Source organism: Alexandromys fortis, unplaced genomic scaffold (genome assembly GCF_014885135.2).
Source record: "Alexandromys fortis isolate MF-2015 unplaced genomic scaffold, M_Fortis_MF-2015_v1.1 scaffold_112, whole genome shotgun sequence".
NCBI classification, from domain to species: domain Eukaryota; kingdom Metazoa; phylum Chordata; class Mammalia; order Rodentia; family Cricetidae; genus Alexandromys; species Alexandromys fortis.
Window position 1 is genome coordinate 985953 of NW_026068013.1, and position 21901 is coordinate 1007853.

General features: G+C 41.6%; 1 protein-coding gene and 1 long non-coding RNA gene across 3 annotated transcripts in view; one reads left to right on the forward strand and one right to left on the reverse strand.

The window, feature by feature from the left end:
• Trpc6 (transient receptor potential cation channel subfamily C member 6) overlaps positions 1-21901 on the forward strand; it is a 122619-nt gene that overhangs the window by 55292 nt on the left and 45426 nt on the right. Inside the window, exons 1-3 of one of the 2 annotated variants that reach the window (XM_050162223.1) lie at positions 7055-7074; positions 12381-13155; positions 20228-20410. In XM_050162223.1, coding sequence (XP_050018180.1) covers positions 7070-7074; positions 12381-13155; positions 20228-20410 — 963 coding nt within the window. In that variant the 5' untranslated portion in view covers positions 7055-7069. Of the gene's footprint in view, positions 1-7054; positions 7075-12380; positions 13156-20227; positions 20411-21901 lie in introns of those variants that run through there. The other variant, XM_050162221.1, reaches the window with a different exon arrangement.
• Positions 1337-7001, reverse strand: LOC126513706 (uncharacterized). Its single transcript, XR_007595419.1, has 5 exons — positions 6853-7001; positions 5657-5875; positions 4242-4395; positions 3342-3454; positions 1337-2271 (listed from the first exon to the last, which is right to left on the reverse strand). It is a non-coding gene; the product is annotated as an uncharacterized lncRNA (long non-coding RNA).

Consider the following 21901-nt stretch of genomic DNA (forward strand, 5'->3'; position numbering starts at 1 on the left):
ATGATGGTGCCTAGTGCGCATTTTTCATGTATATATTGTCTTTTTTTTTGAAGAATATCTGTTCACATTATTTGACTGACCCTGGACTTGAACAATCATGTTAAGAAGCTTTCTAGTCCACAATAGATGAAGTAGAGTTCCATTAAGCTAAATTCCACAAATCATCAACTTCATAATAGCCCTAATATAGGTCTACCCCCATCCCATTTCTTCTACTAAGTAATCTGAGGCTCAGCAGCTGATTCAGTAAACTGCGCGATCAGGATTCCATGTTCTCACCATTTCTTTGACTGATTTCCCTAAATGACGCCAAGTCCAGATCCCAAAGTCTCAGAGTTTTACAGTGAATTCTTGAGTGATTTCCAGGTTAGGGCTTGGAGTCACAAAAGCCCCAAGTGACTCAGAACAATACTTGATGGACTGAATACTCAGTAGCCTAGTTCTGAAACTGAGATTTCCTACATCATAATCCTTAAGATGTAAGAGTTAAATTAGCCCATTCCTATTATTTGTATTTTACCACAAGGCTCATGGTTTACCAATAAGGTTTTGGCCAGTGTTTGTCTCCTTTGGTGACTACATGGCATCTCTTTGACTCTGCCTTCTTTCTTCCAGCATTCAGTTTAGTTTTCCTGCCTATCCCTATTCTGCCCTGCTGATGGAAGAAGGTCATTGGCTAATAAAGAAACTGCCTTGGCCCATTTGATAGGCCAGCCTTTAGGTGGGTGGAGTAAACAAAACAGAATGCTGGGAGGAAGAGGAAGTGAGCTCAGACTCCTTAGCTCTGCTCTCTGGGGCAGACGTGATGAAGCTCTGACCCAGGATGGACGTAGGCTAGAATCTTCCCGGTAAGCGCACCTCGGTGCTACACACATTAATAGAAATGGGCAAGGCAGTGTTTAAATGAATACAATTTGTGTGTTGTTATTTCGGGGCATAAGCTAGCCAGGCAGCTGGGAGCAGGGTGGCAGGAATATAAGCCCGCAGCTCCTTCAACACCCTGCCACAGGCCAGAGCAGTTTCTTTATCAACCAATGATAATAAAATATATTTACAGCATACAGAGGTAAATTACACATCACCTCCCACTTTCTCTCTAAATTAAAAAGGAAGAATTTAACTTTAATATAGCAAGATTACATACAACAAAACAGTTATCAAACAAGAATTATAATTTAGCCCATTTATATTTGGCAAATTAAGCAAAACCATCTATTATCTATCTTAGCTTTTTGAGTCTAAAGTTTTATATCTAATCTATCTTTTATAATTATAAATATTTTTCTTTGACTCCATCAAAGACCCCAGAAAGATATAATATTATAACCTAAGTTAATAGGAAGTGCATTTTTAGCAACTTCCAAAACTCTAGAATTGACAGACACATCTTGTTGCCTGAACAGTCACTCAAATTCTTCTGTAGCATTGGGGTATCCATCTTCTGCCTATAGGCACATAGTGTCTGGCAGACTTTTCCACGAAGGAGTAAATTTCAAAAACAGTTCTGCCTATTTTGGCAGTTTGTCAGCACTTCTGTGTCCTGCAGAATGTCTGGCAGACTTTTTCATGAAGCAGGAACCCTGAAGGACTGTCTCATCTTCTTGAGGCAACATCAACGGTCATTTTTCTGTGGTTCCTACATGTACAGTTCATAAGCATACCATCAAGCAGAGCATGCAAGAACAGTTTCTTACCAAATGGCTAACCAACTTCATAATGAGCCTCTTCAATGCCCATCATCCTCTTGAAGTAGATTGATGCTACCAGGAGCAGATGTATCTCATTGTCATGAAAAGTCCTATAAGTTCTTAAAACATTTGAGTGATATATTCTGAAGGTCTCTGAAAGATTTGAAGAATATCTATCTAACTGAAATTTGTCTCTGTATATTTAGAAAACCTAACTACAAGTTTGACTATTGTGAGTGATTATCTATTAATCTGTATTTTTAACTATATATTACATTTTTAGATGAGCTTCAAAACACAATACCTTATTCAAGTGTAGAAATACATATAACAGAATTGACCTTACATTTGTATCAATAGACCAAGATCCATACCAATGCAAAATGTTCATATCTATATCATATCTTCATTTAAATGAAAACAAACATTTATAAACAATCTTTGGGAATTTCAGTGTAGTTATCTCTAAACTTCTTCTTGCTTTTTGTTGGGCAATGTATTTTGAGGGTTTGCAGAGACTTTTCAGGGGGACTTGTTCCATCAAACCACATTAGCTTGGAAGGAATACACAGGTTCTCATCTTCTGTGGAAATAAAAGCAGAACCTCTTTAAGGAAACATATTCTTAGACTCAAATTTTGAAGTCAAGATGCCTTCAAAATATATATGTTGGTTTATCTTAGCAGCCCCCATAATTAAATATCTCTCTGTACTTAGCTCATTAACAGTCAAAAAATTCAAAGAAAATTCAGTAATATACATAATCCAGGCTCTCAGTATATATTCCATCTTTATGTGACTTGTTTTTATACTCTATTACTTTTTTTTACAAGTTTTATATTTATTTTATTATCTTTACTTCTTTAGTCTATGACTTTCTGTACTCTTTTATATTACTGTTTATACTCCTTTTCTTCTCCCTCTCAAGCCTACATATATTTACTGTGACCCATTTAGAGGTATTTTTCATCTGAATTTATCTTTATTTCATGTGTATCTGTAATTATTCTCTGAGGACCAACTCCACAGCCCTGCCTATTGGCTCTGCCCAGTTCAACATGGTGGAGGCATGTTCACTGCCTCTCAGACGTAAGTGTACTCCAGGGTTGCAGTGGGTCTATGTCACCATTAGGCAATTTGTAACATGCTGCTCACAGACCCCAATTATGTGTTTGTCATCCTGAAAGAGCCAGAGCTATTTGTGCAACTATCATGAATCAGGAAGTCCTTCCCTAAAGAAGCTGCATAGCCTTTGTTGACAATGCTGAGTCAGGAAGACTTTTCTTAAAGGAGCCACTGCATCTCTACTTGCTGCCAGAAAACAGAGTCTATCCAAAAAAAGTGCAGCTTCCAAGAAGCTGTGTTAAACTCTGTTTTTATGTGTGTGTGTGTGTGTGTGTGTGTGTGTGTGTGTCTAGAATTTCATTTTAAACTCTCTCAGGCTTTATGTGGATGTAGTTAGCCACATAATGGGTGTCAATTTGTAGGCAGAAGCTGCTCATTTGTTTCCCTGATGCCCCGACCTGAAATAATCACAAAGAAACTATATTAATTACAACACTGCTTGTCCAATAGCTTAGGCTTCTTATTAACTAACTCTTAGATCTTAAATTAGTCCATTCCTATTATTTTGTATTTTACCACAAGGCTTTACCTGTAAGGTTTCAGTGAGCATCTGTCTTCTTTGGCAGATACATGATATCTCTCTGATTCAGCCTTCTTTCTCCCAGCATTCAATTTAGTTTTCCAGCCTAGCTCTATTCTTCCCTGCCACAGACCAAAGAAGTTTCTTTGTTAACTAATGATAATAAAAGATATTCATGACATACAGAAGGGAATCACACTTCCCATGTGCTGAGGACAAAAACTAGAACATGTGTATATATTTGGCAAATAGTGGAATAGTTAGACCAACAAGTTGTCTCCTGGAGTAAAGGCACCTGCTACCATGTTTGTAAAACTCAGTTTGATACCTGTAACTCATATGGTTCTAGAAGGAAATAACTGATGGAGGAAGGACATTGGTTAATTATAATAAAGAAACTGCCTTGGCCCATTTTATTGGTTAGAACATAGGTGGGTGGAGTAAACAGAAGAGAATGCTGGGAGAAAGAAGCTGAGTCAGGGAGTTGCCATGATTCTCCCACTCCAGACAGATGCAGGTTAAGATCTTCTTTGGTAAGCCACCTCATGGGCTATACAGATTATTAGAAATGGGTTAGATTAATATGTAAGAGCTAGCCAATAAGAGACTACAGATAACGAGCCAGGCAGTATTTAAAAGAATACAGTTTCCGTGTAATTATTTCGGGCATAAGCTAGCCATGCGGGCAGCCGGGTGCCGGGGACGCAGCCCCGCTGCTCCTATCTCTACAAATAACTGATTCATGTAAGTCTTCGTCTGACTTCCACATGTGTGCTATGACATGCACATCACACACACACACACACATTCACACATACACCCACATACACACACAACCTGAAAGGAAAAATATTTGAACTGCTGAATGACTGAATTAATGCCATTGGTAACTTATGTTTAAAATCATACCTGATTGTTGAATAAAGGTACTGTGCAAGATTGGTTTCAATAAATGGAAGACAGGTGCTGCTTGATTTAACTTTCTCATTCTTCATAGCTGTATTTGCCAATACACAAAGGCTCTGTAGATAGAATCTTCTGCAATGGGTCCTTTGATCTAGCACTGATGGGTGGTAAAGGTTGAAAATGTAAGAAATGGCTCTAGAGTCTAAGCAAATGAACACTCAATCTCAAGGTTGTCTTCAAGGCAAAAAATATTGCTTCTTCAGAAGGGTACATAGTCAAGTTGAATGAAGCAGGCAAGAACCCCAGTATGTGCAGTGTGTAAGTATGTATGGGGGTTCTACTAGGTTTTTATTCCTAATGCAAAGGGGTCTCATGCCTCACTTTGACTGATCAGAACTTCAGTTCATATCCTTACAAGATTAGCTGGTTTAAATGATGCAGTTGAGAAGCAGAACACAGGTTTTTTTTTCCCAGCAGAGTAAGCAACCTTTAGCACATATTTGATTTCAAGAAGTCATGACCCTGGAGGAATTAGAATTTCTCCCAAGCAGCTTCTTTAATTGTTTTTTTTTTTCCTTTTTCCTTTGTTTTAACTCTTTGATGGAAAGGACAATAAAGTTTGTCATTCATGACTGTTCTTGGGAAGCAGCATCTCCAGTGTAGGCTCCTCACAGCCATTACATCAAATCTTAGACATCAGACCACCTCTTTCTCAACTCAAGAATCCGAGTTCTTCACCCAAAGTCTCATATGAATATGAGCAAGGACTTAAAATTCATATGGACTAATTTTGTTTTAGAGGCTCAGTTTTAAAAAAGATAATGGACTTGGCTGAGCTTGGATGTGGGTGTCTTCCCTAACAGAGCTCAGAGGGGTGAGAAATGATGACACACCAGTGACTCATAGTAAAAGTTCCTCTGGCATCCTCCCTGAACATATTCTCTCCAGTCATTTCTGAAGGGGATCACCAGGCAAAGTTAACTTCACCATGGAGCCTGGGCTGGTGTTGTTGACTTGGGCCTCCTGTTCCTCTCTCCATCCTTGCACTATGCCTAGAGTTTGGTTGAAAAAAATCAATGCAGACCTGTGTAGATTACATCATTTGGATCATTTATTTTCTAGTACTGGTCTGGATTCATTCTATGGGAGGGACTTGTGGCTCCAGAACAAAGGAGAGTGAAGTCCTGGTCTCTGGCTCATTCCTCAAGGGAATTCTCTGTTCGCTCTCTATCTCTGTCTCTCTCTGTATGTGTACATGCACATGCATGCATGCACATGTGCACACAGACAGATTCCTACAGAATCCAAAAGAGAGTCTCGGATCCTTGAGCCAGAGTTACAGGTGTTTGTAAGCCATCCAACATGAGTGACAAGAACAGAATTCCTGCCCAATGCACACACAGTGTGAGTGCTCTTACCTCTAGGCCATCTCTGCATTTCACACTTCTGATACTTGGTCATCTCCATATATCACTTTATACTTGTACCTTCATTGTCCTGGTGCAGGTACCGTGTTGTGCTGGAATTCTCCACACTCCTATTGGCCCCTTCATTAAACCCATGTTATACAGTGCACCCTAAATTTTTTGTCCTGGAGCCTGCCTTATATAGATGTTATTTGTGGGATGGGAAAGGACCTGCAGGAAAAACACAGGACAGAATGAAAGTCAAGGTTTCAGGCCATGAGAAAATCAAAGCCAATTGAGTGGAAGCAGAAGAAAGAAAGAGTTGCTACCTAGAAAACCATCTAGGGGTCACACAGGTTGGTGCATTGTGAAGCAGGATGGCCACAGACTTTTTGTAATGTGACATTCAGGCAAGAAGAGCAGAGCATACTGGGAAGATATTGAGTCTATATTTAAGGGTCAAAAAATCTCAAGGGTGGCATTAAAAACTCCCCAGTGAGTTTGTTGTTTTCTTCAATGGTATGAAATATCGTGTTTGTACAGCAAGTCACATTGTGCCTTAGCCTGTATGTTTTGATTTTTTTTTTTTTTTTTGCTGTAGCATTGTACATTGTGATTGTTTGCTGTGGGGTTAATGCAGAGTTTAAAAGCCATGGACTTGGTTCCCCTGGAAGATAGGAGCTGCTCATTTGGCAGTTACATTCTTGCACTCACAGAACAACACACTCCCAAATGTGTGAGTTCACTAATGAATAAAGCGAAACAGTTTCTGCTCCCACAGGATCAAGGCAAGCATCTCTCTAATATTTATTACTTCCTCAAACCCAAAAGAGGACTGGAATACATAGGGAGTAAATAGACACATAGAGAGTTAGTACTATGTAATTATAATAAAATTACATCTGTCATTCATCCTGACCAACGATGATTGCAAGCTCACTTCCTATATTGATCAACAGTTTTCAATAACCAACTCTAATTCTTCCATGGAAAAATTGCACATGCAATAAAACCAAGATTCCCAAATCTCCTTCATTCCCTTTTCCTAAGCAGAATATATGGAATCTGCTTCTGTGATCACTAACTATTGCTTTAGTAGACAGGTATCTGCTTGAATTTACATATTCACAAGGATCTTACAGAAAAAACTAAATAGCAAACAACAATAAGAACAATAACAAGAAATGCAAGCTAACCAAGGCACTTACGTGGGGCTTAGTTGTCCAAAAGCATTTCCATTTGATAAAAGCACATCATCTCGGAGCAGGAAGTAGAGAAAGCGACCGCACATGCTCTGGCCCCAGTGCAGTCCGTTCTGCTCAGCAGCTAACTCACATCGCTGGCCTTTGCAGCTGAGATGGATTATTCCATCTCTCACTATCTGGGGCAACAGGCACTATTTTGTCAGAGAAAAGAATTACGGAAATGAGGTATGTAAAAACTGCTTTTCATAACCCAATTGAGAACTGAGCATCCTGGGAGGTAGGGGTTAGTTTGGATTGTGTCCTAGAACTGTTATTTTATATTGTAATGAAAAAATTAGAATAGGGATGAAAATGTAGATTATTAAACTTTTAACCATGTTAAACATTGCTGAATGGATAGAAAAATTGCATGTGAGCAAGAGAGGAAGTGTGTGTGTGTTTGTGTGTGTGTTTGTGTGTGTGTGTGTGTATGAGTGTGTGCATTTATACATACTGAAAACAGAAGAGCTGGTTTGTCAGAATGACCTTGCAGTTGAAATGAAAATAGCTCTTGTTGACACGGTGCTACGGATGAGCAGTTGTTTTCAGCGGGTTTGTTTTCTAAAACAGGCTGTGTTTTCTAAAGCAGCTCTTGTTGACACAGTGCTGTGAACTGAGCAGTTGCTTTCAATGGGTGATTCTCCCAGGCTGAGTTTTCTATTAAGATCCAGTTCTACAAGACAGCTCTATAAAATCCATTTTCAGAGAGTAATGTGGCCCATTAACATATTTTACATTCTCTGAAAGGCTGAAACACTCCTCTTTTAAAAATACCTACTTTGTATTTACTGCTGAAAGTCACAGATGAAGCAACCAGCACTTGTGAGCAAAATTCAAACACAAAACCAACACAAAGCAAATCAAAGGCCAACCCTTCCCATGCTTCCTTGCACTGTGGCTGGAATGAGCAGGGGAGGAGGGAGCAGTGTGCTCCTCCAGCACAGATGGGCACCTGCTGCCTCTCTGCACTCAAGTTGGGGACTAGCTCCACCATGTGTGCTCTTACTGTTTAAGGACATAGAAAACACCTATGGAAACATTCTATACTCCATTTTTTTTCTGCTGAAACAACATAAAAGATAAAATGCAAAGCCAGATTTTTGAAATGAAAATGGGTCAGAAATTAGTGTCACTGCTTTTCAGGCATTTGTGGCCCAGCCACCAGGATAAGACAGCGGCTTCTCCCTAAAAAGCAGCTTTTACTTCCCATGGGAAGTAGAGCAGAGAGAGGAAGAGCCCATGTCCCAGGACTAACGCCTTGCCAAAATAGATCATGGCATTTTGTTTTAAATAATAGTAAGATAATAAATTGCTATTTTAAATTTTAGAATGCATGTATCTCTACTATGGCATATTCTAGTTGAACATCAACTTAAACATAGTGTATGAGCAATAAAACTATGGGAATCAAGTGAAAAAAATAGCGATAAATGAAGGTACTAATGAGATGCATTCCTTCTTTAGGAAAACAAAATCCTTCTGGGCTAATTGTAATGGATTATTAAAAATTGCTGCAGATCCCTGACAAGCTTGCTGTGGGATCCGCTGCAGCAGCAGGCAGTGGGCAGGGGATCCTGAGAGCAGCCAATCCTAGGCAGGGTCTGCGCATGAGACCATGCTGCCAGTCCCCAAAGGTGGCTGCTCCCTGGTGGTGTCCCCGGAGGTGAGCCATGTGGCAGTGGGCGAGAGACAGACGGAGGCATGACATGCAGAGTGAGGTTGGATATTTATTTAGTAGTTATGGAAGGGAAGAGGGAAAGGGAGAAGAACAAAGAGGGAGAGAGAGAGAGAAGAGAGAGAGGAGAGACCGAAGCGGCCTCTCTAAGAGGGAGCTGGAAAAGAGAGACTAAGGCTACACAAGCAAGAAGGAAGACCTGCCTGCCTCAGTGGGTGGGGGAGGGAGTGAGAGTAGCTTGTCTCTTAAAGAGACAGAACAATCATTACATTCCCATCTCTTTTTTATAATAAAAAAAGCGGGAGGTTAGGCATCACAGGTTAAAGGAATTGGGGCAGTGGATTCTTAAGCCTTCTTCTTGCTTATTTGTGGGCGTCATCTTTGGGGGGAACCTGAGAAGGCTGGGTGCTGGTCACATCCTGGCATAGTTGGTCTCTTTGCTCCTGTCTGGTGTTTGTGGTATGGAAATGTCTGGTGTCTCTTACACCTGTTTAAGGTATTGGCAGAACAAAGGACAAAGTTAAATTAAGGGGAAAAAAATTAGGACCAGGAAATTGAGGGGGATGTATCTGACCTGTTTAAGGTGGATCCTTTAATTTGGTTCCCTGGAACTCACAAGAATTCTTTGGGTTTGTGAAAACAGAAGTTTTAGACATATACATTGTATAAACAGTAGCATATTTATGTCAGAATGACTATGACTGATATTTTTGTGCAATAAAAAGTATTTTTAAGACTATGGAAGGCACTATGAGGGAAAAGTTTTATAACTTGTATTTGTCCTCACGCCTTTATAACTTGTAGGTCATGTATTTGTATTTTACTGAAATTTGTTTGGTGAGGCTGTCCTTTTAAACTGACAAAACCTCTCAGCTGTCAAACTGCATCAAAGATCTTTGAGAAGGATAAAATTTTACTTGAGTTACTAATTAAAAAATAACAGAGAACTTACTTGGTTGGCACCTAGAGCTAATCCTCAGGGTCCTCCATGGTCACTGAAGGTTGTATTTGCCTTTTGCTGTTTAGTGCAGGGCCTGCCAGGCTCCAGAAGATCCTGTGGGCTAAGAAATCTATAGGAAGGCAAGCCTACCTTGACCTGAGCAGCTAGCCAGTCAATTCCAGCGATCCTGTCCACATCTGGAGATCTTCAGTTTAGATGAAATGCAGTTTTGCCCAGTGGTTAGCACTTGGCAGTTGCAGTGAATTGCGGATGGAATTTGTTATGTGCCCATTTGTTTTCTGTCTTCTTCAGAGAAAATAGAGTGCTGTTGCTAGGAGCCAACCTGTCTCTTTTTGTTATGAAAAGTTTCTTAATAATTAAATATCTAAATGCCATATTTCCTAGATCTCTGAGCAGTTTTATCAGGCAAAATTACACTCTAGAATCTGTCTGGAGAGCTGGGTCTAAGCTTGACTGTACTAGCTCTTAACAGGTAAGATTTACATTCGTAAAAAGACAGAAAGAAGAAAAAGCTGCTTGCAATAGAAGGTTAACAGCAGAAATGACAATAGTAGAGAATATCCTAATATATTTTAAATGAGGGTTGGATTAAATATAAAGTATTTTTGTAGGAGACTTAAATGTACATACCACTTTAAAACATGAGATTGCTTTAGTAGTCTGAAATGATGCAATAAACAGACAATTATAACATTTAATGGTAAACATGGGTGCATTTAAGTTACATGTATGAACATACACACAGAGTGAACAGGAATTGGGCAAAGTGGATGCTCTTGGTGGGCCCTACCAAAGGCATGCCACTGATTGTACAAGACCCATGACAGAACTGTCCCTCCATGAACCAACAGTTGGTCTGAGGGTAGAAAAAACAAAGAAATGAGCAAGGATTCAAGGCGAACTATGCTTCTCAGCAGGGACTATAAAACGTAGACCCCCAACAGAGTTAGGATATCAGGATTTCTGTCAATCTAGAGTTTCTCATTCAGCCACACCAAGTTACACTTGGTGATACAATTAGGCCATATTAGACATGGCTCATCTACAAAAATTTTTGCGTTCATTTTCCTGTGAATTCCATAATTTCATTTTTCCTAACAATTGAATAATAAGTATCCCATCATATAAATATACCACAAATGTGTGTGTTTAAATAATAATATGATTACATTATTTTCTCCTTCTCGTTTCTCTCTCCAACCCCTCCTATACATTCCTTGCTCTCTCAAATTCATGGCTTCGTTTAATTATTATTTGATACATGTGCATGTACACACATGTATTATTAAATACATAAATATAACTGGTTTAGTCTATCTAATGTGATGTGCATGAATATGATCTCAGGGATGACTACTTGACATTCCTTTTAGTTACTGTTCTATTGTTGTGAAGAGACACCATGATGAAGGCAACTCTTATAAAAGAAAGCATTTAACTGGGGGTTTGCTTACAGCTTCAGAGGTTTAGTTCATCATAAGCAGGAAGGCAAGGTGCTGGAGAAGTAGCTGAGTTACATCCTTGTCAGAGAGAGAGAGAGAGAGAGAGAGAGAGAGAGAGAGAGAGAGAGAAGAAGACACTGGGAGTGGCAGGAACTTTTAAAACCTCAAAACTCACTCCCAGTGACATACTTCATTTAGTAAGGACACACCTACTCCAACATAGCCATACCCCCTAATCCTACCCAAACAATTTATCAACTGGGCACCGATCATGCAAATATATGACCCTATGGGACATTTTTCTTCAAGCCAACACATTATTGGAGAACCACTACAGGAGAAATCTTTTCCACTCGGAGGAGCATTTTTCCTGCTCTCAGCATTCTCCTGGTCTTTGTCCAGAGTTGAGGCTTCACACAGGAGCTTCCCACTCCCATGTTAGCATGCCTGTGTGTTGACCTTGTCAGGTCTTGTTTAGGCAGCCATGTTGATGAGACCTCATGGGGAGACATATCTAGGAGACACAATCTCACAACTCATGCCTTGTTCCTTTGGTTCTCCAATCATTCTGACTCCACTTCCATAACAATCCTTGAGCCATTCATCATTTGATGGACATCTAGGCTGTTTCCACTCTGACCACTGAGTTTAGCAGCAGTCACATGGGTGAGCAAGTATCTCTTTGGAAAGTCCTTTGGGGAATGGGTCAAGGAGTGGTGCAGCTGGATCACATGGCAGATCTATTTCTAGATTTTTGAGGAACAACCACACTCTTTTCATAGTGACTGCACCTGTTTGTACTCACAGTAAGTGTTCCCCATTCCCCACACCCACACCAGAGAAAATCCTGCTTGGGCTAACGTCTACTGCCTGTGAATATTTTTTTCATAGAAACAAGATCTGTTTTGAGATGATAATCCCCCCCCCCCCCGCAATCAACCACACAGATCTACTGCCTTATATACAAGAAAATCCCCAGTCATGACACAGGCCAAGTGAATCTAAACAATCCCTCCTTAAGACTCTCTTTTTAGGTGACTTAGGTTGTGATAAGCTGACATTTAAAATTTACCATCACAGTGACCAATAGCCTTTTCCGACTGTTTACTATATGCAGTTCAGAGATTCTCATTAATATCTCTAAATGAATGACACAAGAAAAATGATTGCACTCGCCACAGTCTCTACCTTGGATTGGACAGTGAAGCTCTATGAAGTACTTATCTTCCTTAAATAAGAGGTTCTTAGAGTTCATTAACAAACAAATTCATGTTCATCTTATCAGCTAGTAGGTCTAGAGATGCCGAGGCAACATCTAATATACTTGAGGATTGCATTAGGTGAATGACAGGTCATTTGGCACAAGAAAATGGTCTTAATATGATTTATTGATGGTTTTTCTGCCTTATTCCAGCCGGGGTAATGAAAACAGACTGACTCACCGGCGGCAGACAGTTCTTCGTGAGAAGGGAAGAAGGTTGGCTAATAGAGGACCAGCGTACATGTTTAATGATCACTCGACAAGCCTGTCTATTGAGGAGGAACGCTTTCTAGATGCAGCCGAATATGGCAACATCCCAGTGGTGCGGAAGATGCTGGAGGAGTGCCTATCCCTCAACGTCAACTGTGTGGACTACATGGGCCAGAATGCCCTGCAGTTGGCAGTGGCCAATGAGCACCTGGAAATTACAGAGCTGTTGCTCAAGAAGGAAAACTTGTCTCGCGTTGGGGACGCTTTACTCTTAGCTATCAGTAAAGGTTATGTGCGCATTGTGGAGGCAATCCTCAACCACCCAGCTTTTGCTGAAGGCAAGAGGTTAGCCACAAGCCCCAGCCAGTCTGAACTCCAGCAAGATGACTTTTATGCCTATGATGAAGATGGGACTCGGTTCTCCCATGATGTGACACCAATCATTCTGGCTGCCCACTGCCAGGAATATGAAATTGTGCACACGCTTCTGAGAAAGGGTGCTCGGATTGAACGGCCTCATGATTACTTCTGCAAGTGTACAGAATGCAGCCAGAAACAGAAGCATGACTCATTCAGTCATTCCAGATCCAGGATTAATGCCTACAAAGGCCTGGCAAGCCCAGCGTACCTGTCGTTGTCCAGTGAGGACCCAGTCATGACAGCTTTAGAACTCAGCAATGAGCTGGCCGTGCTTGCCAACATAGAGAAAGAATTCAAGGTAGGTCGTCGATAGCAGCACCATCACCAAGTTTAACTGCTAAGTTAGATCTATAAGCAGCGAGCTGCACAGTATTAGTGCAAGATGTATCCAATTCCTGCCAGAGTTTGGCAAAGTTCTGCAGGTGCTGGCATTTCAGCTATGTATGAAAGAATGGACCAAAATTTGGAAGACTCAGAGTGAGAGAAAGTATGATGTTGGCTAGGTCAAAGTCAAGGCATGTTTCCATGTTCCTGTGATGTGCTAACCACTGTACATTTGAGGATTTTATGGAGATGTGGTGTGTGTGCAGGTTTGTGTGCATGTGCGTGTGTGTGCATGTGTATGTGTGTGCGTGCATGGGTATGTGTATGTGTGTGTGCACATGGGTATGTGTATGTGCGTGTGTGTGTGTGCACGTGCATGTGTGTGTGCATGCATGCATGTGTGCGTGTGTGTGCGTGCATGTGTGGGTATGTGTTCATGTGAGCTTGTGCAAATGTGTGCATGTCCACATGTGTATATGTGTGTGGAGGCCAACAGTTGACATTGGGTGTCTTCCTTCATCATCTCTACCTTATTTTGTAAGACAAAATCTCTCCCTGAACCTGGAACTTAGTGATTCCACCTGTCTGCACTCCAGAAATCCACCTGCCTAAGGTACTGCTGGGGTTACAGACATGTGTCCATGTGTACAGTTTTTTTTTAAACAACATGTTGTGGAATTCTTAAGGTCCTAATTCTTGTGAAGCAGGGACTTATTGATTGAGTTTTTCCCAATACCTAATTTATGTTTCATTCAACAAGTTTATTATAATTGTTGCTCTAATGATCTGCTTTCTATGAGACATTTTGTATTTATTACAGCCCTGAGTAGATATTTTTTTCTGTTTTATCTGAGAACTGAAGGAATAGGAAGGTTTAGTAGGACTTGAATTCAAAAACTAGCAAATGGCAGAGCTGGGATCAGAATACAGCTTTCCTCTAATTTTCTGCTTGTTTCTCTTAAAACATATTGTGTCTGTGTGTGCACTGGGTCAGAAAGATAAACAAGTCACAGGCTGAGAGGCAGTAGATATGTGAATAAACACAACATAAAATAAAGTATGACTGCAAGGTTGAGCTTTGACCATTGTGCTATAGAAGTTAAGGAAATTCTTACTAGGCTTCAGCCAACTGTCATGGAAGGTGACACTTCCATGCATGGAAGAATCAATGGGATGTTAAAAGACTGAATGAGAGAAAAGAAGCAGAATAGTCTTGTGCACGTGAGTGAAGCAGGCATGTCAAACTTGAAGCAGACTATTACCAGAATGGCTGGGGAAAGATGTGGTATCAGATCCAGCCATTGTCTGCGTGGTCACTGCCACATCTGGAGAGGATGGAAGCCCTGATTCCCAGCCAAAGAGCACACACACGCTGCTGTCCTTCCTCTGTGGGGCATCCAGTCTGATTGTGTTCAGTGGTCCTTGTTAATACTTCATGTACCTCACTGTAGTTGGCCTCCCTCTCAAGAAAGGTGTATTCCTTGGCAAGGGTGGAAAATGAAGGGGGGAAGTACACTAAAAAGACTCTGATTCTCACTGGTACATTTGAGCACACATGTGAACTGATAAATTTTAGTGCTAGTCCACATGCATCTCTACCACGGAGCTTCCTCTTTAGCAGGTGGTGGAATGTGGGGAGACACAGAACACCACTCAGGGTTTAGAAATAGGCTAACCATTAAAGGAAGATCCCTTATTACTTAGCACATATGACATTATTTTCAAAAGGAATGAAATATCTTACGAAAATAAGCCTCAGAGAATAATGTGAGATCTTGACTATTGGAAGCTTAAAGTCAGAGTTAAGACTTGACGGTAGACACAAAATTAGTAAACAAGCAAGCAAGCAAGCAAACAAACAAACAAAAACCACAAACAGAAATCCAGTGTGAGAGGAGGCCACTTGTTTGTTTCTGGCCACCCAGACCCGAAATAATTACACAGAAACTATATTAATTACAACAATGCTTGGCCAATCACTTAGGCATCTTGCTAGCTAATTCTTATATCTTAAATTAACCCATTTCTATTATTTTATGTTTTACCAGGAGGCTTGTGGTTTACAAAGAAGGTTCTGGTGGGTGGGCGGGTGTCTTTTTCCTCTGGAGGCTACAGGGTGTCTCTTTGACCCTGCCTACTCTCTCCTCCTCTATCTGCTTGGAATTCCTGTTTTGTCCTATTATACACTGCAATAGGCTCAAAGTGGTTTCTTTTTTAACCAATGGTATTCACAGCATACAGAGGGGAATCCCACATCAGTCCAGTATTTTTGTTTTAATACTGTAGAAGAGTGAATTTTCCTGGCTGAAGTCAAAGCTCAAATCAGGAGTCAGAGTTCAAAGGGAGAAATCAGGACAGGAGGGCCTTGTCAACAGATACATGTCCCTGGCATCCCAATTTACTTTTGGTGTCTCTGTATGTTTCTGTGGGCTATGTTTATAAATTCTGTTCTGAACCCCCTACCTCTTAGGTTGCCTGTAGTAATGCAATGACTCCCTTCATGCACCCCGGTTCCCCATTCATCTCCTTTAGGCAGCAAGCCCTGTCTGCAACCTGTAATTCTGGAGAGAAAGGGTTTCTGTGGCTTTGCCAGCTCCATTATCCTCCCTTGAGGTCTGTGCACTGACATGCACATGGCCCCCCAGATGCCTGTGCACTGAGATACACATGGCTCCCAAGATGCCTCTGCTGCAGAAGGAGGAAAGAGAACGGCAGAGAAACTATCATCACGTCTATTTTTAAATCATGGCTATGTTCTGCTGTATAATGGTTAAAAATTTTAGGCCATTTGCCTGCTTGAAAGATAAGTATCCTCCAAGAAACTGGCTTGGTTGAAAAGTAGTATTTGTTAGTATTAAGGTCATGTGGCTATTATTAGACCTTATAGGGGAACAAGGGTGTCACTTACTTGACATATAGCCTGCAAGGCAGAGTCACAAAACCAGGAGCATAGAGCTGATGTCCTGACCAAAGAGGAAGGAGAAAATATACTCTTTTTGATATTTATGAATTATTTTAAGGGAATCCTATTCTAACTTCATGACACAACAGCAATTACTAGACCACACACTGCAGTACCATCTCCTACTTCACATGTCTATAGGGGACCAGACAATGAGGAACCGTATCCTACCTCATATGTCTATAGGAGACCAGACAATGAGGAACTGTATCCTACCTCATATGTCTATAGGAGACCAGACAATGAGGAACCGTATCCTACCTCACGTGTCTATAGGAGACCAGACAATGAGGAACCGTATCCTACCTCACGTGTCTATAGGGGACCAGACAATGAGGAACCGTATCCTACCTCACATGTCTATTAAGCAGTAGCAGGAATTCAGATACAGCTATACTTTAAATCCTTCTTTTTCTTTCTTTGCATTCCCCAGCAAGGCTTGCTGGTTGCGTATGGTATGCCTTGCTTGTGTAGACTCAGAAAAGAAGTAAGACACAGTGCTTGCTGGAAAGATACTCAAATCAACTCACAAAAAACAGGTAGCCTTTCTATGTACCGCGATACAAAACATGCTGAGAAGTAGGTCCTGCACACACCGCATTCACAATAGTCTCTGAACACATTTCTAGAAACACGCCTAATCAAGGAGGCGAAAGACCACCAAAGAGAAGACTATCTGAAGAAAGAGATTGAGGAAAACACTAGAAAATGAAACCTGTCACACTCATGGATTCATAGAATCAACGTGGGGAGCTGGCCATTCTGCCCAAAGCAGCTCGCAGATTCACAGCTGTGCAGAGAGGACTCGGGGATGAGCGCCCTTAGTTGATTATGCAGTAAAAATCCTTTAGTCCTAGAAACATCCATGCAAGCAGCACAGAACTGATCCACCAGACTGAGTTAACGTCTTTATTCATTTAGTGTATGTAACAACAGTTAATGCTCCATGAATGTGGGAGTGTGAAGGGTAAATAGAAAGGTAGGAAAAAGGAGAGGGTGAGAAAATTACATAATTATATTTTAATTAAATAAAAATGGGGAAATATGAGAGTCTGTTGAAGAGAGACAGAAGTGTAAACAAACGTGCAGCAAAATTCGGCCTGTGTCTCATTCGCGTGCAAGGCAAGGGGTTTCCATCTGCGTTCCTTCTCAAGTGTGCAGTGGACGAGGAGGGAAAGTCTCCTCTCAACAGACTTTAGGCCCCTGATCGTTCACAGAGAAAGAGCTTTGTCAGGACAATCTGCATCACGGGGTCCGTTACACTAAATCTAGCGTGTGCCTGTCTCCTTCCTTGTCCCTTCAACTCCATAGCCGCAGTGGGACCAAAAGAATAAATGCCAGTCTTCAAAAGAGACACTAAGTGAGACGGGGGCTACTACTGAGGCTGAACACAACAGGACAGTTAGTAGCATCTTGGGAAGTGTCTTTCCTTGATTCTTGTTTGAGGTCGTATGTAATTTACTTTTGCATTTCCCATAGGGTAGTGTCCACTTCTCTTTTGTCCTTCTCACATCAGCTATGGCAGAGATGTGAGCTGTGTGTCTTTTAGTGACTGTTATTGTGAAGACCAGGGGAGGCCCAGACTGAAACTTGATCCCATAGCATAGCTGGGCACCTTTCATTATCTGGAGAATAATACTCTGCCCTAATCCTGATCTTTAGGTGCATTTCCCCTTTAAGTTTCCTAGCTGAGTGAGACCATGACATCCATCATGGTCTTGGGGTGTGGGATGGCATCCAGCATGGTCCTGGGGTGTGGGATGGCATCCAGCATGGTGCTGGAGTGTGGGATGGCATCCAGCATGGTGCTGGAGTGTGGGATGGCATCCAGCATGGTCCTGGGGTGCAGGATGTCATCAAGCATGGTCCTGGGGTGCGGGATGTTTTCCCTCTCACTCTGTTTTTATGGAGTCTCCAGGCTGAAGCTGATCAAGGACAGCCAATTTCACAGTCACTGGGAGGTCACTTGGCACACATGGAGCTGTTTGGCATCCATCACTTATGAAGCTGTTCTCCAGAGCAGTGTTGTTAAAATACAAACTTGTCTACTGGCACCCAGAACCACAAGTTTTCCCCAGTGTTTCCCCCTTGTGACTGTCTGAGGAACCTTTCAGCTGACAGCACATGAGAATTTCAGGGTGGAGGAATTGATTAACTTTGCGTTGCTGGTAAGATGACTGTGTAACTGGGAAACAGGTTGTTTTTTTTTTTTTTTTTTTCCATGATGTATATGGGAATGGCATCTGCCCTGTTTACCTGTCATTTCGAAGTTCAAAGTAAGAAAGCATTTGTGAGGAAAGATGATGGATGTAGTGTCCTCAAAGGCAATGAATGAGTTTGAGGCCAAACAAATTTACATCAAGGTCGAGTGCCAACGGTTATTTAGTGAATTATTTTGTACACAGTATTTACTTTCAGCAAATTGTAAGACAATCAAATGAGATTATATTTACCTGCTACACAGCAGGTTTTGATAACAGGGGTCTTAATTAGGGATTCTATTGCTGTGAAAAGACACCATGACCATGACTTATAAGGAAACATCTAATTGGAGCTGAATTACAGCTCAGAGGTCTGGTCCATTGTTGTTGTTGTGGTAAGCATGGTGGAGTCAGGCAGACGTGCCGCTGGAGAAGGAGCCAGGAGTGTTACATCTGGATCCACAGGCAGCAGGAAGAGAGAGTGATACTGGGCCTGGCTTGAGAATCTGAAAATGCAAAGCCCACTCCCTGTGGCAGACTTCCTCCAACAGGGCCATACCTACTCCACCAAGGTCACACCTCCGAACAGTGCCACTTCCTATGAGCCTATGGGGACCATTTTTATTCAAATCACCACAACAGGCTTTCTGGGTTAACATTTAGTGATATGTTTATAACCTTATTTCAGGGTAAGAAAATATGGAGGGAGGAAGCTTAGGAAGAGGCCAGAGAAGACATGAGGAGATGCCATATAGAAGGACAGTGGCAGTTTATGGTCATTCACACATGACCAGCACTCTAGCTCCTTCCGGCATTGGATGATACAATAGCGCAGTAAAAGCTCCTCCATTCAACATGGCTTGTTTTTACGCTGCCTCACTGCGTAGCCTACACTGCCTGGAACCCACCACTCCTTTGCTACTGCCTCCCAAGTGCTGGGATGAGAGGTACCTCCCAACCCCGACACACACACACACACACACACACACACACACACACACACACACACACGGAAGAATCTCAGTTTTCAGAATCTATACATAGATCTTATATTTTGACCCCGTGCTGGATTCATAATGTAAGAAATAACAATTCATTGAAAAGACAATTGAAGAGCCAGATCTTGTGGAACACATCTATATTCCCAGCACCTGAGGGCTGGAGACAAAAGGGTCAGGGGTTTAAGGCCAAATTGAGGTACTTGAGAATCAGTCTTAAAAGAAAGAAAAGGAAAAAGTAAGGTACAGGTAATAGCTCAGTGCTTGCTTTTCATGGGGTCTTCCCAGATGCTCCGAGTCCCAGGAGCATCAACACACCACACAGTTTCCTAATGTTCTGTCAAGTATGTATTTTAGAACTTAATGGTGAAATTATACCACACAGGACAGCATCTATACAAAGCATGGTAGTTATGCCGTGGAGAAGGCTGCTTAGGTTTTATTTCTCCCAGGTTGGTTGGTGAATTCGGCACAACGAAATTGTTCAAAACAACTTCAGTAATTCTTTGAGCAAATATGATTATCTTGGAGTCTTGAGAAAAATCTTCAAGGTGATAAAGTATCTCCGGGGGCAGAATCGAAATGGATCTAAAATAAGATGCAGTGAGACTGGACTGGTCATGGAGTCTCATCCTAACTGCAGTGGGAAACTAATGGGGGAGAACCTCTGTAAATTTGACATCAGTAACTTTCATACCGCCTGGGTTACAGTGTGAGACCCTCTTTTAAAGCAAAACAAAGCCGAAACAAATCAGGTTTAGCTAATCTAAACGTTGATTTTTTTTTCTCTTGAAATGTACAATCCCTTAATTATCTGAAAAATTCTGCCAAATGTGGCAAAACGAGTCAATTCTTTCTTATTTTAACTGTGTCTGTCTTCCCTAGAATGACTATAGGAAGCTGTCCATGCAGTGCAAAGATTTCGTGGTTGGTCTCCTGGATCTCTGCAGAAACACGGAAGAAGTGGAGGCCATCCTGAACGGGGATGCAGAGACTCGCCAGCCTGGTGACCTCGGCCGTCCAAATCTCAGCCGATTAAAACTTGCCATTAAATATGAAGTAAAAAAAGTAAGGTCGGGCGTGAAGCCCCTTCATTACTTCAGTTCTTCTGGGTGGGTATGCAAACAAGCAAGAAGGCTTCGCAGGCTGGACAGAGGTGGTGTGTTCTCCCTGTTGGTTGCAGTAGGCAGCTGCTCAAGGAACTGGAAGCGGCTGGTGAGACACGGAACCCCCAGGGCATGGCAGTCACAAAAGCTTAGGCATTTTGACGCAGACCATCACAGTCATTGGCTTTTGGCCTCAATCGGTAATAACAAAAATGACTTCGTACATGGAAACCCTAAGGCATTTTCTGTATGAAGGGAACAAACGTAGTTACAGTATTTCAGATGCTTCTGATTTCTTATCGATTGCTACTTCCCAATTTGGAACAGCGCCTTCAATTCTTCCTTTGGTTTGAATCTTTCCAGAGTCTTTGGAGAATACTTTTTAGATTCCTTTTTAGACAGTGATCCCTACTCCTCTGACCACTTTCCTAGGTCATGGAGATTTTCTAAGTTTTGTGTATTTATGTATGCATGTATTTACTTAGTGTGTGTGTGTGTGTGTGTGTGTGTGTGTGTGTGTGCGCGCGCGCGCGCGCGCGCATACTCAATGAAAACAGAAGAGCGCCTGGATTCCCTGGAGCTGGAGTTTCAGGTCTTTAGTCTGATGTGGGTGCTGGGACTGAACTCTGTTCTTCTGAAAGAACCACAAGCGCTCTTAAGCACAGAGTCATCTCTCCAGCCAGTAAAAAGTTTTAAGAAATAGTTCGTTTTTTAAATTAAAGCAATATATGTTTATGGTATTTATTCAGTGTAAATCACCCATCTATGGGCCTCTTCTCATCCCAGTCAACAAACACACACTTCATTGTCTCTATGGCAGTGTCGCTCTGCCCATTTAATCAGTTTACCATGTAATGGTGCTTATTATATTTTTACAAACTTTGGTCACTAATACACTTTGACTACTTTTATATAATAGTTAAATAGCTTACTTGTTTTAAATCTGTAAATGATTCTTGGGTGTGGAATTATATGCTAGAATTTTACTTTATATATATTTTTTATTATATTTTAGGAATACTTTGTAACTTTTCCTTCAAAAAAGATGCATCCAGTTCCCAGGGTCAACAGTGTGCAACAGAGGGCTCATTCTTTCCTAAAGTGTGCAGAGAGCTCACTTCTCCCCACAGTGTGCAGAGAGGAGGTTCACTCCTCCCCATAGTGTGCAGAGAGAGACCTAACTCCTCCCCATAGTGTTCAGAGAGAGAGCTCACTCCTCCCCACACTGTGCAGAGAGAGAGACCTCACTCCTCCCCACAGTGTGCAGAGAGAGAGACCTCACTCCTCCCCACAGTGTGCAGAGAGAGAGACCTCACTCCTCCCTACAGTGTGCAGAGAGAGAGAGCTCACTCCTCCCCATAGTGTTCAGAAAGAGAGCTCACCCCTCCCCACAGTGTGCAGAGAGACCTCATTCCTCCCTACAGTGTTCAGAGAGAGAGAGCTCACTACTCCC